Raw genomic sequence first — 16708 nt, 5'->3', positions numbered from 1 at the left:
TGGGAGGAGAACCTTTTGGAGGGGTTCAAATAACCAGTCTCATGTTTATGGGCTGGAGGCTGCTTGCAGCAGTGGTGTTGCAGTGCTCTGAAAGAACAGGGAGCACCACTGGTGATGGGACTGAGTTTGAAAGCTATGGTAGCAGCTGTGCCCTGGGCTTTCTCTCCTGCTTCAGACCTCCTCTACAGAACCTTGCTCAGAGCTGATTCAGTGGTGACCGTGGTGAGAGGAAAGCCTTGGCAGGTCAGCATTGCAGTTTATATATCTCCTCCAGATAACCTTCAGGGCTGAAAGAAAACCCTCTGAAAGTCTTAGTTCCATCCAAAAATTATTTTGGGGTGGCAGGGGGAAAGTGAAACTGGAATGTGTGAATTAAAGCAGTGGGGGGAAGGAGGGCAATGGAAATATTTTCAAGGCTTAGGTTGATTTTGGAAGAGGACCTGGAGTCATTGGAAGAAGTGACTTGCTAGGTTTTGAGGAGTTGTAGGTAACATCATCTGGCCAACTTTTAGGCTATTTCCCCTCCTTTCTTTTTGTCTTCTTTGAAGGAGACACTCTGGAGTGCCCCAGGCTCTGTGTGCCCAGTCCCTTGGGGCCAGCTGTGCTTTGCTGACAGTCAGCAAGCAGACAACCATAGCTGCAGTGCTGGCAGCCACAGTGTAGCCGTGGGACTGATACCTCCTTCTCTCATCTGCAGCACAGTGATGCACAGGCCATCTCTCTTCCCCCTGACTCAGAGAGCTGGTTGAAATTTGCATTTAATTTCTCCAGCAGAGATAAAGTAGCTGTTGTATATCCAAGAGGTGGGGGGGGAGGGGGGGATTTGCAGAAGGGAAAGATTTCATAAAGTGTCAAAGGGAGCAGCACTTCAGGCATTACTTGGGCACTTTTGAGTCCTGTTAGAGCTGAGCTGGTGCTCCACACAACCTTGGCATATCAATGTCGGTCACCTGCTGATCACTGCTGGCCTGAATGTGGTGCACAAGATCAGCCCTGCAGGCCCCAAGCACTGCAGTCTGGGACTGTATGGATAAAACAGGAATATTCCTGGTTTTCCGAGCCAGGCTTTAAGCCTTCATATGAATGACAGCTGCAAAGAAGAGAGAGACATTTTCTGTGCCTGATTCTAGGTAGCAAAGTTGCCATACTGCCAGAAAGCCCTGCCCCAGCCCCTCTCCTGAGTATAGGAGCTGTATGTAGAAGACATGGCTGCAGGGGGCTCTGGTGATGCCAAGTAATTCCACCAGGGATTTGTACATGGTGCTGAGGGCTGGTCCTGTAACAGCCAGCGGCTTGGGAGGTCAGGAGCTCTTTGTGGAGCTTGCAGGGGCAGCTGAAGTGCAGGGCTGGAGCAAAGCTGATGAGGAGAGGTAATGGGAGCTGTGTAACTCCCAGCACTCATCTGTATGCATAGAAAAAATCAGTGTAGCAAACACAGGGGCAAGCCTGACCTGGATAGACGTGATGTTTGAAAACAAAACAGAAAAATAGATGAGGAGTGCAGCAAAGAAACTCCATCCATTCCAGTGTCCCTGTGGCCCAGGGGTGTAAGATTGCAGGTACCTGTGTCATGAGAATGCTGTGGGCAAGGGAGGCTGATTGCCCTGTTCCCTCCATCAGTGCCATGGGTGAGGTCAGTCCTCGGCCTTGTGGCAGCACGTGTAGGAAGCTGGGCCTCAGCATGTGGTGCTTGCGGGCAGTGACCCTGCACGGGGTCGGGCTGGACATCCCCAGGAATTTGCAGCTGCTTTCTGAAGACAGCCCCATTCATTTTCCTTCACCCGGGCCTCTCCACTGATACTCCCCAGAGGCAATGGCAAGAGGGATGGAAGGGGAAGGCTGCCTGTTGGAAAAGTATTTGTAGAGCAGGCACAGGGACTCTGGCCCCAGGGGAAGAGGCAATGTGAGGAGGGGAGAGAAGGAAAACACAGGTGGTGTTTTGTGAGCCAGCAGAGCTGTGGCATGAGGACCGTGAAATGGGGAGTGGGGCTGAGGTGTGGTGGGGGACATGTGCTGGGGGGGTGTCAGTAGGCAGGAGTCTGTGGGGCTGTGCCTGTCTCAGCAGGGTGGGAGGAATCTGGTAATGACAGCACCAGTGCCCAGACTCCTGCAGTACTGGCTGGATGGGGAGTGAGAGCCATAGCCCTAGGCTGCTCTCACAGCTGAGGGGGGAATAGTGGAAGGTGCCTGCCCCCAGGCTGGAGGACCCCATTTCTGCCTATTCCCTTTCTCAAGGCTCCCTCTCTTCCCTCTTTCACTCCTCCCTATGGCAGGGAGAACTTTTACCTTGGGGGCCATAATTTTTTTTAATATTGCTTCTTCTCCGAAGTTATTTATGGTCTCCCATTCATTTAATCGGGTCTGTCTCGCCTGCCTCGTTGCTTGGCCCCCAGCCCTGGGATTCAGCTGGTTTCCCTCCCCGGTGACAGCAGCAGGGCTGCAGGGCTGACCCTCCCCACAGCCCAGTTCACCCCATCGTGCCTCAGAGCTGGCTGCAGATGGACACGAGCAATGGCCTTTGGTTGCACTCCCTCCTAAACAAAAAAAGGGAAAAAAAGCAGGAGGGGGTGGGGGGAAGTACCCTCTTATCCCAGCATGGCTGGGATTGGCAGTGCTCAGTCTGTCTGTCCGCAGCACCTCCTGGACAATGGCTGCTAGATGAGGACTTGCTTCACTGTGGTCAGGCATGTCTTCTAAGGACAAGAACATGGGCTGGCACACTGGGTGCAGCCATATGAGAAGGAAAACCCAGCCAGTGAGAGGGGATGTGGTTTCTCCTAGCTGCAGTGGTTGTTAGACTCTGGTGCAAATTGCGTGTTAGATGTGGAGTCTGGCTGCTGCTGGCTGGGCAGCTGAAGAGGCGAGTGCTGCATATCCCCCTGGCATGGGTCCTCTCCTCCACCCCTCCCTGCTGGAGGGGACATGCAGGGTCCCCCTGCAACTCAGGGACACCTTGTTTGAGCCCCTTAGGACAAAGCTGGTTGTCCCAGCTTGGCACTGAGTCCTCTGTTTTGCTGTGCTGGGGCCAAATGCAACAGGATGTGTGCAGGGGAGCTTGTCCCCTGCACAGAGGGGGACAGGGGTGACCCTGATCACCCCTCACCAGCTCTGGCTGACCCATCAGTGCTAAAGGATGGCTCTACATGCCCATACCAGTGGTGAGTGGGGCAGTTGAGATCGCCAGTGGCCAAAATCCACTGGCAAATAAACCAGTCTTGTTCTCTGTGGGGAAGCAGGAATTTAGGAGAGTAGTTTGGCAGGAAGCTCGTACACTTGGCATATAAGAAAGTAGTTTGTCCCAGTTCTGCTATTTTTCCTCTCTCTGCCAGTTTCACTCTGCTTCTCCAGAGGTACCTGGTCCTTGCTCCCCCAGCCATCCCAGGATGTCTTCCCTCTGTTCTTTCCCCCTCTATCCCCAGTTTTACCCCTTGTCCCTCACTTCTGGGCTGAGGGAAGAGCTGCAGGAAGAGCTGCAGGTTCTCCTCCCTACTGTGGGGCTACAGCACCCACAGATGTGAGATGTGGGCTGAGCCACCATCTGGGGGGCTGCATATGAGAGTTCCCCATGTCTGCCCAGCCCACAGTCATCCCAGGGGCAGCCCTGGCACAGGGTCATCATTTTCCATCTTCAAGATGGCTCTGCTATGCCAGAACCTTGGGTCTGCTCTTTTTCCAGGCTCTTGGGCCCCTTCTCTTCAGGATGTGTGTGCATGTACACGTGCTCATGTAAGTGTGTGTGTTCAGATCCCTGCCAGCACTGCTGGAGCCTATGCCTTGGCTCCAAAATCTTAATTTGGCTGTGATGAATCCAGACCACCAAGGCGCACATTAATTTTCCCGATGCTCGTTTATATTTTGTTGATCGGAGAAACATGGGCAATGCGGGCAGGCAGACACTGGGCTTTCGCCACTTCTCCACCTCTTTCCATTTCTATGGCTCTCACTATTTTATTCCTTGATCAAATATAAAAAGCAAAGAGGAGAAAATATCCATCATCCTTCCCCTCCCCAGCAATAACTTTCATTGGAGGAGGAGCGTGAGGCACTGCCAGCTTTTCACAAGTTAAGAGTTAACTTTCATCTGGCTTTAATATCCAGTGGAAACATGGCTCCCTTCCTCAGCTTGTCTTAAAGGATTAATCACATTTCTGAAGTTCACCCCTATTCCTTCTTTTTATTATTTTTTTTAATTGAACAATGCCAAGAAATTCCAGAAGTATTAAGCATGTTCATTGCAAATCATTTTTATGACATTGCAAAACCTCCCCTTTTCTTCTCAACCTCCTCCCCTTCCCTCAGATCTGGGCCCGGGACCGCTGGCTCCCCCAGCAGCCGCCCAGCAGCCCCTCCGCACCGCGCTCGGGGAGGCTTTCTCGATGCCTTGCCAAGAGAGCTGGTTTTTATTTAAACTCCATAAAGGATCTTGCTTTAATCAGAAAGTCTGCTTGAGAAATTTCATGTCACTTTTCCATGACTGTGGGTGGGAGAAGCTTGGAGCCAGAGTTGTCTTTAGCTCTTGGAGCACTGCTGCATTTCCCAGAGAACAAACCCCACATTTTTCTGCTGGCTGGGGCTGCCAAGGGAGGCTGCCTGCCGCCTGCCAGCCCTCCTGCTGCCCCCCGGCTCCCCAAACTGCCCGAGGTCACGGGTGCCACGTCCTGGGATGGGTTTCTAGGGGCGAGGGAGCTGTCGACAGCACGTGGCCATGCAGTGGCTGCAGATGCAACACACTGCCTTAGAGTGGGGTTTTGCAAAGGAAATGTGGTTTCATCCAGATTTAATGGCGTGCCATTCAGGAGATCTGTTAGTCCTGGGAAGAGGCACCAACCTGAGCCTCGATGTGACACCCTGACTTGTCACCTGGGACAACAACCAACTGCGGGATGTGCCATTTGCACTAGGGGTCATCTGGGCTGGTGTGCAGCATTGTAAAAATGCATGTGAGGGACTTTTTCCTGGCACAAAACCTCCTCCCTCACAACACAGGCTGTCTGAGACTAACTTCCATCTTGCAGTGCCTTGGCAATATTTGCCATCATGCGCAGAGAGAATGGAAACCAGTTTCCTCTCTGGAAAGTTTGCTGGGGTGGGGCCAGGTTGGCATGCTCCCTGCCCTGCCAGATCTGCGGGGTTTCACTGCAGTCCTCTCCTCCTGCTTTAAAAAACACAGGGAAAAGAAAACAAAAAGCCAGGTATCCCTTCCTCTTAGTTCCTGTGCTTCCAGACCTGCTACCCACATCAGCCCAGCCAGAGTGGGAACTTCCATCACAGCTTGGGCAGAGGGGTGTGGTGGGACAGGGTTTTCACAGCTGCTTTGGGGAAGGACCAGCTGTGCCATGTAGAGGAGGAGCTGGTTTTCCTTGCAAGTCCCTGTTCTTCTAACTGTAGCTTGGGCACATGTGAAGCATCATGGTTAACCAGCTTTCAGCTGTGAGATATTTGATGGGAGCAAGAGTGCTGGGAGCAGAGACAGTGATTTCTCAGGTGTGAGAGGAGCTCAGGGGGCATCACGCACTTCCTCACACCTGGCATCTGTACACTCTTGAAGCAGGCTGGGCTCCCTGAGTTATGACTACAAAGTCAGCTTCTCAGTAGCAGCCATGTGTGAAATAGTAGGCGGCAGAAGGACCGCTTTTGGCTGCCCTTCACTGCTGCAGTAAGTTGGCTTATTTTTTGCTCTCAGGCCAGGATTTTTCACACCCAGTTTCCCAGTCCTGGAGGAGGCAGTTTCTCCAGAAGCTGTGTTTTAAGTTACTCATTTCGTAGGAAAAAGGAGGAAAAACAAAAACCAAACTGTGAAATCAAGCCAGTTTCCCTAGCTGCTGGGGTCAGAGCAGTCCTCTGCCGGTACCACACTGAAACAGCCCTGAGTTCATGGGAAGAGGATGAGCTGACACTGAGATGTTTCACCAACCACTGAGATGCCTTGTCTTTTGCTCCCTTCGCAGATCTCAAAGATTTCAAGTTTGATGGCCAGCATGTGATTGAGGTGGATGAAGGGAACACAGCCGTGATTGCCTGTGACCTGCCTGAAAGTCACCCCAAGGCTCAGGTCCGCTACAGTGTGAAGCAGGAGTGGCTGGAGGCCTCCCGAGGTGAGTGCACAGGGGTCTGTCCCAACAGGTTCTGTCACAGGACCCTTGGTTTCGCCCTTCCTTACCAGCAGTAGCTGTCTCTAACTGCTGCCTCCTTGTCCCTTTGCCAGCTCTCTGAGCACAAGTCAGTTTAGGGTCCCTGGCATGGTCTCCCTGATGTCTGTGCTGCCTGGGACATCATGGCTTTTTCTTTCCCTCTCGTCCACCTTTTCTTCAGGACACTGCCTGTCTTCCAGGAGGCTGGACAGGGGCATATCTTGTGACTGTGTGGCACTTTCTCTTCTTTCACTACAGACAATTATCTTATCATGCCATCTGGGAACCTTCAGATTGTTAATGCCAGCCAGGAGGATGAGGGGACTTACAAATGTGCTGCCTACAACCCCGTGACACAGGAGGTGAAAACTTCAGTCTCCAGTGAGAGGCTCCGTGTGAGACGTAAGCCATTCTCCCTTCACTGCACATCTCCAGCACTGGGGGCACTGAGCAGTGCTGTCACAGCTGGTTTTCTGTGTGAGAACGAGAACGAGGAGCTGAGAAAACTCCTTTCCAGCAGCAGAAGGCCCCAAGGTCTGCTCTTGGATTATGTGTATGCAGCCCTGGCATTGCTATATTTCCTTACGATTTTTTCTTGGTGGTAGATGGGAAAAGGTCCTTAGCCCTTTGGCAAGGTGGCTTTGCTGTGTGCACAGAACCCTTACAGAATGTCCCTCTTGTCCTGCATTGCCATTTACCTGCCCCAGCACAGGAAAACAGTGTGCCTTACCATTATCCCTACCTACCCACTGCACAGGGTGCTCTCGCACCCGCCACCTTCCTTCCCACACACCTCCTTCCTCCATCTCTTCAGGCTCCACAGCAGAGGCAGCCCGGATAATCTACCCTCCTGAGGCTCAGACCATCATTGTCACCAAGGGCCAGAGCCTCATTCTGGAGTGTGTGGCCAGCGGGATCCCCCCACCGCGGGTCACCTGGGCCAAGGATGGCTCTGGAGTCTCCGCCTACAACAAGACGCGCTTCCTGCTCAGCAACCTCCTGATCGACCCCACGAGCGAGGAGGACTCGGGCACCTACAGCTGCACGGCTGACAATGGCGTTGGGGAGGCCGGGGCTGCGTTCATCTTCTACAACGTGCAGGTGTTTGGTGAGTGCTGCTGGAGCCATTGTTTCAGGAAGGGCTTGGACATCTCCTCTTCTTCTAGGGGAAGATACTAGCACTGAAGCACTCTCCCCCTCCCTGGACAAACCACAATGTGATGCAAACTCCTGCTTGTGGTTCCAATTTCCAGGAACTGGGTAGTAGTTCCTCCTTCTTAGCTCCCACCGTGGGCTGGAGATGATGGATCCTCCTTTCCTCTGCAGAAGCTCTTCTCCTGTCATTTGTGGCACTGCTTTTGTTCTAATACTTTCTAGTGGAAGCCTGGTTGCTTTTTAGACATATTTTTGACATTGGCACAAGGAAGACATTGGAGTGTCTTGGTTTTGTTCTGTTTTGCAGGGGAGCTCTCTGTGGAGCAGAAAACATAAGGGATACTACACCTTAGATATTTCTACCACACGTCCCATTCTCACAATTTTTAGGGGAGGCTAAGCCCACGTTTCATGGACTGCATTTCATCAGATGCCGATGTGTTGTTATGGCACAAGCACAATCTTTGCAGAGTTGCATTTCAGCTCAGAAAAATGAGACTTGTAGATATCTGATGTCATGTGAGAGGGCAGATGGCCTTGGGCTACCTCTCTTTGCAGTTTATGTGGATGCTGAAGGGGAGGGGCATTGAAGCAGACCCATGTGGGCCCCCACAAAGGGAGTGGGACTTTAGTGTAGGAAAGAATCCATCACTCTGCTCTCATCCCTGCCAGAGAGGGAAGTGCAAAGCCATGACCGTGCCGTGCTCCCAGCCAAGCGGCGCTCAGCAGTCTGTGTTTGTCCCTCACACAGAACCCCCGGAGGTCACCATGGAGCTGTCCCAGCAGATCATTCCCTGGGGCCAGAGCGCCAAGTTCACGTGCAAGGTGCGAGGGAACCCGCAGCCCTCGGTGATGTGGCTGCGCAACGCGGTGCCACTGTCGGGCAGCCACCGGCTGCGGCTGTCGCGCCGGGCGCTGCGGCTGCTCAGCGTGGGGCCCGAGGATGAGGGCATCTACCAGTGCATGGCCGAGAACGAGGTGGGCAGTGCCCAAGCCATGGTGCAGCTGAGGACAGCCCGGCCAGGTAAGCCCCTCTCCAAAGTCATGGCCGTTCAGTCACAGCCTAACACACAGGACAAGGGGAAGCAGGGGAAGAAAGTCCGTGTGTTGCTCCTGCTTCCTATTTAACCTACGCTGCATGTGCTGTTGTGCCTGAGGTCTCTGTGTCTCCCTGTGAGAGCACGTGACACCAGTTTTGCTTCTAAGGGTGGGGCCATGTGTGCACATTTGGGCAATCTCTACACAAGAGACATAAGACATCTGGGGGCAGTGCCTCACCCCATGGCTTAGCTCTGCCTCTGAACTTGAACTGAGCAAGAGCTTAAAAACTGAATTCACCTGGGGTAAAAGAGTTACTGCCTGATTCCTTGGACCCTGTTGAACTTACACAGGGTTAAGAGGGGCTTCCGAGAGACAGGGACCCCTGTGGTTTATAGCAGGGGAAGGAGGGATTGTTGCCAACACTTCTTTGAGTGGCACAGCAGGCAGCACTGCACAAGGGGCTCGCAGCTCTGCCTTAACCACAGACTGGAATGGGCACTTACCCTGCTGTGACACCTTGTTTTCCAGGAGCTCCACTCAACCCCGGGCGAGATGCCCAGCCGGACTCGGCTCAGCCTCCAACTCCACCTTCCAGGGACAGCACCTTAAAGCTGCCCTTGGATAAAGCTGGACTGCCAAAGCCTGAGACAACCCCTCTAGCAGCATCTCCACAGTGTACAGCCAACAAGGAGCTGGTGACTCCAGCCGAAGCCCCCATCATCCTCAGTTCTCCACGGACATCCAAGACGGACAGCTATGACCTGGTGTGGAGACCCCGGCCTGACAGCAGAGCCCCCATCCTCTATTACGTGGTGAAGCATCGCAAGGTATCACTGTTTTGCCCTGCTCCCATCTTCCCTCTGCGCCATTCCATGGGCGGGCTGGTGGCCTCACCCACACGTTTCACGGTGCGTTGGGGCAGGGGCACCCATCACTCACTGGTGGCACTGGTTAGTGGGATCTCCTGAGCTGCAGCCTCAGCCTGTTGAGGTGTGATGGATACAGGTGGTTTGCTGAGCTGTCCAGGAAGAGCCCAGTGGCAGTGCCTGTCTGCAGAGTATACACACTTCTCCAGTAGCTTCCAGGTCCAGTTCTCAGTTGTGTGCTTGCACAGGTAGGAAGCCCCGAGGGCAGGTTGCACAATGACTTGCTCTGGAATGCTTTTGTCTTGGCACATGCCAAGGGGGCACCTCTGCCTTGAACAGCTTGGGCTACAGGACACAGGGCAGCAGCCTCTCTGCTGTGTGTGCCTACCCTGCTCAGCAGCACTGAAGTGCCCATGCTCAGTGTGTGTGAGGAGCCAGCAAAGAGTTGTCATAGCCATGCTAAATCCTCTGGGAAGATCCTTTTCCCCCAGTTTAAAGCTGGGGGGCAGTGCACTGTGAGTACATCACTTGCAGGTGGCACAGTGTGAGCATATGGGGTGGTGCACAGCCAAATCCTGCTGGAGCACAAGAGCTCCTCCGAGGTGCTTCATGGCACCACAGACACAGGGCAGGCACAGCTGTAGCCCAGCAGTTTCTTTAAATGGTGAAACATTGTTGAGGGAAAAATTCTGCTTTTGAGGTCTAAAGTATCTCTTCCCGTTTTGCTGGGGATAAGTGGAAGAAAGGGCTTGAATTTATTTGTCTGCTGCTTTTCTTTCCTTTGGGTAGGCAGGGAATTGCAGTAGAGAGGCAGGTTTTGTCTCAGATCCCAGAGGGTTTGAATATATTCCAAAAACATGTCAGACTGCATGTTTGGGATTCCCAGCCACTGCAAGGCACTGTTTTCAAGTACATATGAACATATGTATCTATGTTTCTAGAATTGTGTTTTTGTGAAAATATAGTGTAACAGAAGACTGTTACAATCCTTGATTTCTTTCTAAAAAAATGTAAGATGGGGATTTCAGCTAACCTTCTCTTTAAAGAGCCCTTTAAAACAAAGGCAGAAGATGCCAGCACAGGAACACAATGGGGCAAGCTTAAATAAAAAACAAAGATGCCAAAAGCATCCCCAGACTATTGGCTCTGGTTGTCTGCCAAGAAGAGATTTATTCCCCAGTGGTGTATCATGTAACTACCAATTCTGCTTGTGATTTTAACTTGCAGCCTTGGAGTTTGTCCATATTTGATTTGTTTTTCAGCGCGTCACCTGGAAGGGGCCGTGGGGCAGTGAAGGTCACCATGGGTCACTGCAGTTTGCAGTAATATGTTTTCAGTGTAGTCCAAATTCTCAGCTGGAGACTCTTTCTTGGGATGCTTAAGGATTGTGTGGAAAGGAATTAGTCCCAATAACCCTTAAAATTGTTTAGAAAGAGTCTCTTTCTATCCAAGATCCTTAGGATCAAGTTATATAATGATCTGGTTTTGACATTTCTGACTGGAAAAGCATGTGTGTGGAGAGGGAAGGAATCAATTCAGCAACAAAAGAAAAGGCTCTTTGTGTAGAAGATGGCTGTAAGGAAAGTTAGACCTACTGACAGGAGACCTACATTTGTACGGGGCAAAGTTCTGCTGCTTCTCTAGAAAATATCTGTGAATGTCTCTTTTCACCCTGTTCCACACTGCCCCTACACTCTCAGCAGCCTGCAAGCAGTCAGATGCCATGCAGCCCTTATTTTTGTTTCTTAAGAATTACTCTTTTCCCTTCCTAGATATTAGAAGCCTTTAGGGCTCCCCTCCCTGGACTAACAACTTTGCAGGCTCAGGAATAAAAATAAAATGAGGCAGGCATTAATCAGTCAGTGTCAAACGCTTGGAGAAGATGAATGATACAGCAGAGTCTTGGCATTTCCGTTCTGTTGCATTGCCTACATTACTAATGTTCCTTTCGGCACCGGGTCACTTCAGTGTCCTGCCTATTTGCCTGCAAAAATATTATCTTTGCAGCTGGGGAGAAGGAGAAAAGTTCCACCTCCCCTTCCCCCTCTGCCTGGGGCATCAGGGTATCACCAAAAAACAAACTGTATTTCCAAGCTTTTCTGAGGGCTATGGCAAATACACAATCTCTTCCCTGCAGAAACCTTTGCTCCAGCATCATGGTTCTTCATTTCAGCCCCAAAGTGCCAGGGGTGAGGCAGTATAAAACTCAGTAAAACAAAGTTGTGTCTGGGTACCTCATTCCATGGAAATGGCCAGTATTTAAACGAGCAGCTCAGTAGCTGGGCTGCTGGAGAGATTTGGCTCCTAAAGCAGCTCAGTCCTGTGGCTATTGCTGCATTTTGTGGGGCAAGCCCACTCTGGAGACTTACACACATTGAGGGGTGGTGGTGTCAAAGGGAGCCAGAGGACAGAACAGGGCTGACTGAACCCTAGGGTCAAGAAAACACTCTGGGGCTTGGGTGAGTTGTCCTGCTTACATCTGAATTGCTTTGCAAAATCAGGCTGGAAACATCTCCCTCCTTTGCAGAGAGGAAAGGGAAGGTAGATGGTAGATTAATTAGAACTTACTAATAAAGTTTCTGAGCTCAGTGCCCACAAGCAGCCCAGCCTGCCCCAAGCTCTGCAACGCCTGCATTGGTCTCTCAGCAGGTCACCAACGCCTCGGACAGCTGGGCCGTGAGGGATGTCCCAGCCTCGCAGCACCGCCTGACCCTCACCAGGCTGGACCCTGGGAGCCTCTACGAGGTGGAGATGGCTGCTCACAACTGCGCTGGCGAGGGACAGACGGCCATGGTGACCTTCCGCACCGGTAAAGGGCAGACCTTTCCCTGGGCTCCCCTTTGCTCTGAGTCAGGGGAGGGCCCCTCTGAAACATCCTGTCCCAGCCTTGAGGCACAAGGCACCAGCCTTAGGACAATGGGAGTGTTTCTGCTCTGGAAACCCATCTGCCCTCAGCTTAGAACAACTGTCACGAGGGAAAGTGGAGGGTAGTATGGGGAAAATTCCAGCCCATCCTCTGTGTGGGTTTGAAGAAGTCCCTTCTTCCCTTGGTGTCTCAGTTGAACACCTGCAATACTGTAGAAAATGGATCTAGCATAAAGATCAAGAGGTTGTCAAGAGGTCAATATATCCTCTGCCTGGAGACAGAAATTTAGCCACGTTTCAAGAAAACCAGTTAAAAGTTGTAGAAAATAGAATATGAGGGGGATCTCTTAAGAAATCTGCTGCTTTAGTTTTAGTTCCTGCCAGCAGGTTGAATGCTTTGAGCCCCTAGGGCTGTTAAGAGTCCAGGAAGTACTTACCTCAGTATCCTGTCTGGGAATATTTGCTTTCGTCATCCCAGCAAAAGTTAATTCTGAGTGCATCTCTCAGTGTTACTGATGCCACCTCTCCCTTCTGCACAGGCCGGCGCCCAAAGCCAGAGATTGTTGCCAGCAAAGAGCAGCAGATCCAGAGGGATGACCCAGGCACGAGCACTCAGAGCAGTAACCAGGCCGACAACAGCCGTCTGTCCCGTAAGGCCCTCCCTGAACTGGCAGTGGGGAGGGTGAGGGATGCTGGGTCTTTTGTGAGTGGCCAGGCCATGCCAAGTTGAAGTCTCTGCTGGATAAATAAATCAAGAATGCAGTGCTGGATGGGTGGTTTGTAGCTTCTGACAAGGAGAGGTCCTTCTTAGACACCCCTGCTACTGCTCTGGGCAGACAGTCCTGGAGAGCAGGCAAATCCCACTGCCTGGCCCCACCTTTATTGCAAGGATGTTACAGCACCTCTCTGACACTTGCTGAGTTGCACATGGAGGGTTCAGAAAGCCCTTTCTTTCTGTGAATCTGTGAATGTGTGAGGCACAGGAACAAAAAACTGCACTGCACCACTGAGTGCTGATGGAGTGTAAGGGAGGAACGGGGACCAAGTGCCTGCATGTCCTGGCATCCTCCTTTCTCAGCCAGGCTCTGGCTAGGGGCAATTAGTTCCCCTTCTAGTGGTGCAGAGTGCTTCATTTGGGTATCTTGCAGCACTGGAGAAGCATCAGATCCTTACTGGTCAATCTAATTTGTTGTTTCACAGCTTGTCTCTATCACTACTATTGCCTTTATAATTTCTGTGAAATTTTCTTCTTCAGTCCTGCTCCTGTGAAGTCCCATCCTTCAGTCTCCCCCATACTTATTCGTCGTCTTTATTTTCATATCCATAGCTCCATTCATCTCTTTCCCTCACATCTTTTGATTGTTTTCCTGTCAAATTGCATTTCCACAGTTCAGAACTTCTCCTTATTTCCTTCTCAGCTGTTTCTTTTCAATCTCTCCTATGTCCATCTCCTACACTTGGTTGTCCCCAGCACCAGTCTCCTCCCCCTGCTCACTCACCCAGGGTTTTTGCTCCATCTCCAGCCCTGCATCCACCGCTCTCACTGCTTCCCTCCCCATGATGGGTGATCACAGCTCAAACCTTGTCTCATCCTACTTGAGCTGGGAGTGGAAAAGGAGCAAGATGCAAGCAGGAGTAAAAGGTGCTTGTGGGCACAAACTGAAAGGCATGAGGATTTGGGGGTGCCAGCTCTAATGAAGAGGCAGAAGGAAGAGAGCATTCAGGAGTTGCAGAGCATGTGGCTGGGTGCAATGCAGGTAGTCTTTCACCCACATATCTCTGAGCTACAGACAGGGTGAGAAGAATACATTTCACATCCTGAAATCCTTCTGGGTCCCTTGCAGCTCCAGAGGCACCAGACCGTCCAACCATCTCCATGGCATCAGAGACATCTGTGTATGTGACCTGGATCCCCCGTGGGAATGGTGGGTTCCCCATCCAGTCTTTCCGCGTGGAGTATAAGAAATTGAAGAAGTTGGGAGACTGGGTCCTGGCCACCAGGGACATTCCTCCCTCTCGCCTCTCTGTGGAAATCCCAGGCCTGGAGAAAGGTAGGCAGGTGCTCTCCTCCCTGTTTCCTGGAGGTCTGTAGGAAAGCTGCAGGGTCCCTGTAGGATGGTTAACCGTCTGTCACATCCTGTTCAGCCCTGGCATGCGTGTGCAAAACAAAGCTTCCCTGAGTCCTGCCTTAGGTGCGTGGGGAAAAAGCTGCAGATGCTTCTCCAATTTCTCCAGCTGCAGAGACCAGCATAGGTTTGACCTCCCTCAGGGAGGCTTAGGCATGCTTTTCTGTATTACAGGATACAGTTACTAAAGGCATTTGGTTTTGCCTTTTACAAGACAGGACAGAACTTTCCTTAGCCACAGGCAAGACAGATGGGCACACAAATCCCATTGCAATTCACATGAGAAAAGATTTCATCACTGAGCTGGACGGCTTAAAAGGGGAGCATAACTATCCCACTTATTTTACTATCAGTAAAATGAAGTTTGGGTAAAAACTATGTAGGCTTTGAGCTTTGAACTGATGTTTATGTACATGATTCTCATGGAGTAGAGGAAGAATGCCTTTCCTAAGGGGTTTCCTTACCTGCTTTCAGGTCAGAATATCCCTTCAGGCATTTCTTAACCCCCTGTACAACTTGCAAAACTGCTATCTGACCTTTGGACCATCCAGACAGGAACTGGGGAAGGTAACTAAAAACAGGCTCCATCTAGGATATGGCTGAAATTCATTCAGTGTTTGTACTTCCACAACAGACTTGCTGTAGGCTCTCTGCCATCTGGAGGTGTAGCCCCTCTTCACAGTCAGGGCTATGCTGACAGCAGAAATGTTGGAAAACTCCAATCCCTGCAACTGCTTTATTTCCCATTTTCCCCACAGGCACATCCTATAAATTCCGTGTCCGGGCGCTGAACATCCTGGGAGAGAGCGAGCCCAGCGCAGCGTCTCGGCCGTACGTGGTGTCTGGCTACAGCAACCGCGTCTACGAGCGCCCCGTGGCCGGGCCCTACATCACCTTCACGGACGCCATCAACGAGACCACCATCATGCTCAAGTGGATGGTAAGGTTTGTGGGGGTGGAGAGCGCTGCAGGGGAGGAGCCAGGTGCCACGGTGCTCCTTTCCCAGCTTACATCTCCTCCAGGTTACCACACTGGAGCCTGTCACCAGCACAAATGGATCTGGGACCCAACAGCTGCCTCCATCAAAGGAGGACTGGGCTTGGGACACATAACTGGGTGGGAAGTCAGAAAGCCTAGGAAACCCTTTCCATCTGAATCCAATCCTGTATACAGGAAGATTTCAGTGCATAACCATGGGCTCTCGACCATTTTGTTCAATAAGCACAGCTGAACAATGCATTGGGTAGCTGCTTGCTCTCCTGGCCAGTCTTCTGGAATCCATTAGCACCTCTCTCTCTCCTAGTATTTTCCAGCAGATACATCCTTCACTCTCATTTGGTGGGAAACAAATGATGACGTAATGCTGATAATCATTTACAACAGTCCACTCCAGAGGATTTTTAGGAGTAGGATCTTTTGGATCACAAGCCCAGATTTGGGCTGAAGTGTTTTCAACAGCTTAGAGCTTATTCAGAGGGATGCATTGCTCTCCTCTCCTAGCTGCTTCTAGCCAGAAAATGCCACAGCGCAGGATGGGCGCAGCTGTTCATTTGAACTCAAACAGTAGCTGATAAAACACTGGGTGAAAGACAGCAAGAACACACAGAGCTGGGACGGTACTGCCCTGGGTGTGGGGGAGGAAAAGAACTGTCTTCAGAAACACAAAGCTCCTGCAGCAACCAGTTTGTGGCAAGACCCAGTTTGTCTGGAAGCCGTGAGCCTACCGGAGTCAAGATGATGGTGTGCTTGCCCAGCTGAGTCACTGTTGTTAAAGACTTTTTTTTCCTCTGAATCATTGGCTGTGGTTGCTGAGAGGGAGCAGAGCACTGGATGGCTGGAGTGACAGGCCCAAATTCACAGCTTGTCTGTTACCTGAGAGAAGCTTGAGGAGTAGAAAGTAGCACTGAGCTTCTGTAGAAAAGCTTTTATTGTGCAGCCAATGTCAACATGAGGAAGATTCCTGTGCTAGGTTATCGTCCTGTCCCATCCCATTTACCCCAGCTGCTCTTCACCTACTACAATACAAGCATGGACATCTCTGCTAATTTCTGCTCTCCCTCCCATTCTCTGCAGTACATCCCAGCCAGCAACAACAACACTCCCATCCATGGATTTTATATCTACTACCGCCCCACTGACAGTGACAATGACAGCGACTACAAGAAGGACGTGGTGGAAGGTAGGAGAAATGGAGAGACTGGTCCCAGACCCTGGTCCCTACAGGAAGACAGCACAGCCAAAAGGAGCCCTGTGCACAAAAGGCAGTGGCTGTCAAGGCTACTTTACTGGGCACTGCTGCAGAGCTGGGCCAGCTGCCTGTTCCCTGAGGAAGTTAAGAGCTCCATGTGTTTGTTCCCTCCTCAGGAGATCGGTACTGGCACTCCATCAGCCACCTGCAGCCAGAGACCTCGTATGACATTAAGATGCAGTGCTTCAATGAGGGAGGCGAAAGCGAGTTCAGCAACGTGATGATCTGTGAAACCAAAGGTAAGCAGCTTCCTGGGACAGCTCTGGGAAGACAGCC

General features: G+C 51.4%; 1 protein-coding gene across 4 annotated transcripts in view; it reads left to right on the top strand.

Annotated features, from left to right (window-relative positions):
* BOC (BOC cell adhesion associated, oncogene regulated) overlaps positions 1 to 16708 on the top strand; it is a 54363-nt gene that overhangs the window by 33618 nt on the left and 4037 nt on the right. For 3 of the 4 annotated variants that reach the window (XM_088051246.1, XM_088051247.1, XM_005523923.3), the window contains exons 4-14: positions 5949 to 6095; positions 6390 to 6533; positions 6946 to 7239; positions 8038 to 8310; positions 8856 to 9154; positions 11840 to 12002; positions 12598 to 12708; positions 13903 to 14109; positions 14943 to 15124; positions 16258 to 16363; positions 16549 to 16671. In XM_088051246.1, the coding sequence (XP_087907372.1) occupies positions 5949 to 6095; positions 6390 to 6533; positions 6946 to 7239; positions 8038 to 8310; positions 8856 to 9154; positions 11840 to 12002; positions 12598 to 12708; positions 13903 to 14109; positions 14943 to 15124; positions 16258 to 16363; positions 16549 to 16671 (2049 nt within the window). The remainder of the gene's footprint in view (positions 1 to 5948; positions 6096 to 6389; positions 6534 to 6945; positions 7240 to 8037; positions 8311 to 8855; positions 9155 to 11839; positions 12003 to 12597; positions 12709 to 13902; positions 14110 to 14942; positions 15125 to 16257; positions 16364 to 16548; positions 16672 to 16708) is intronic. The other variant, XM_088051248.1, reaches the window with a different exon arrangement.

This window comes from Pseudopodoces humilis, chromosome 2, assembly GCF_049639895.1.
Source record: "Pseudopodoces humilis isolate 2021_Gansu_Grassland_sample_001 chromosome 2, ASM4963989v1, whole genome shotgun sequence".
Lineage (NCBI taxonomy): Eukaryota > Metazoa > Chordata > Aves > Passeriformes > Paridae > Pseudopodoces > Pseudopodoces humilis.
The sequence above is the reverse complement of the archived record's forward strand: the minus strand, read 5'-3'. Positions and strand labels throughout refer to the sequence as shown.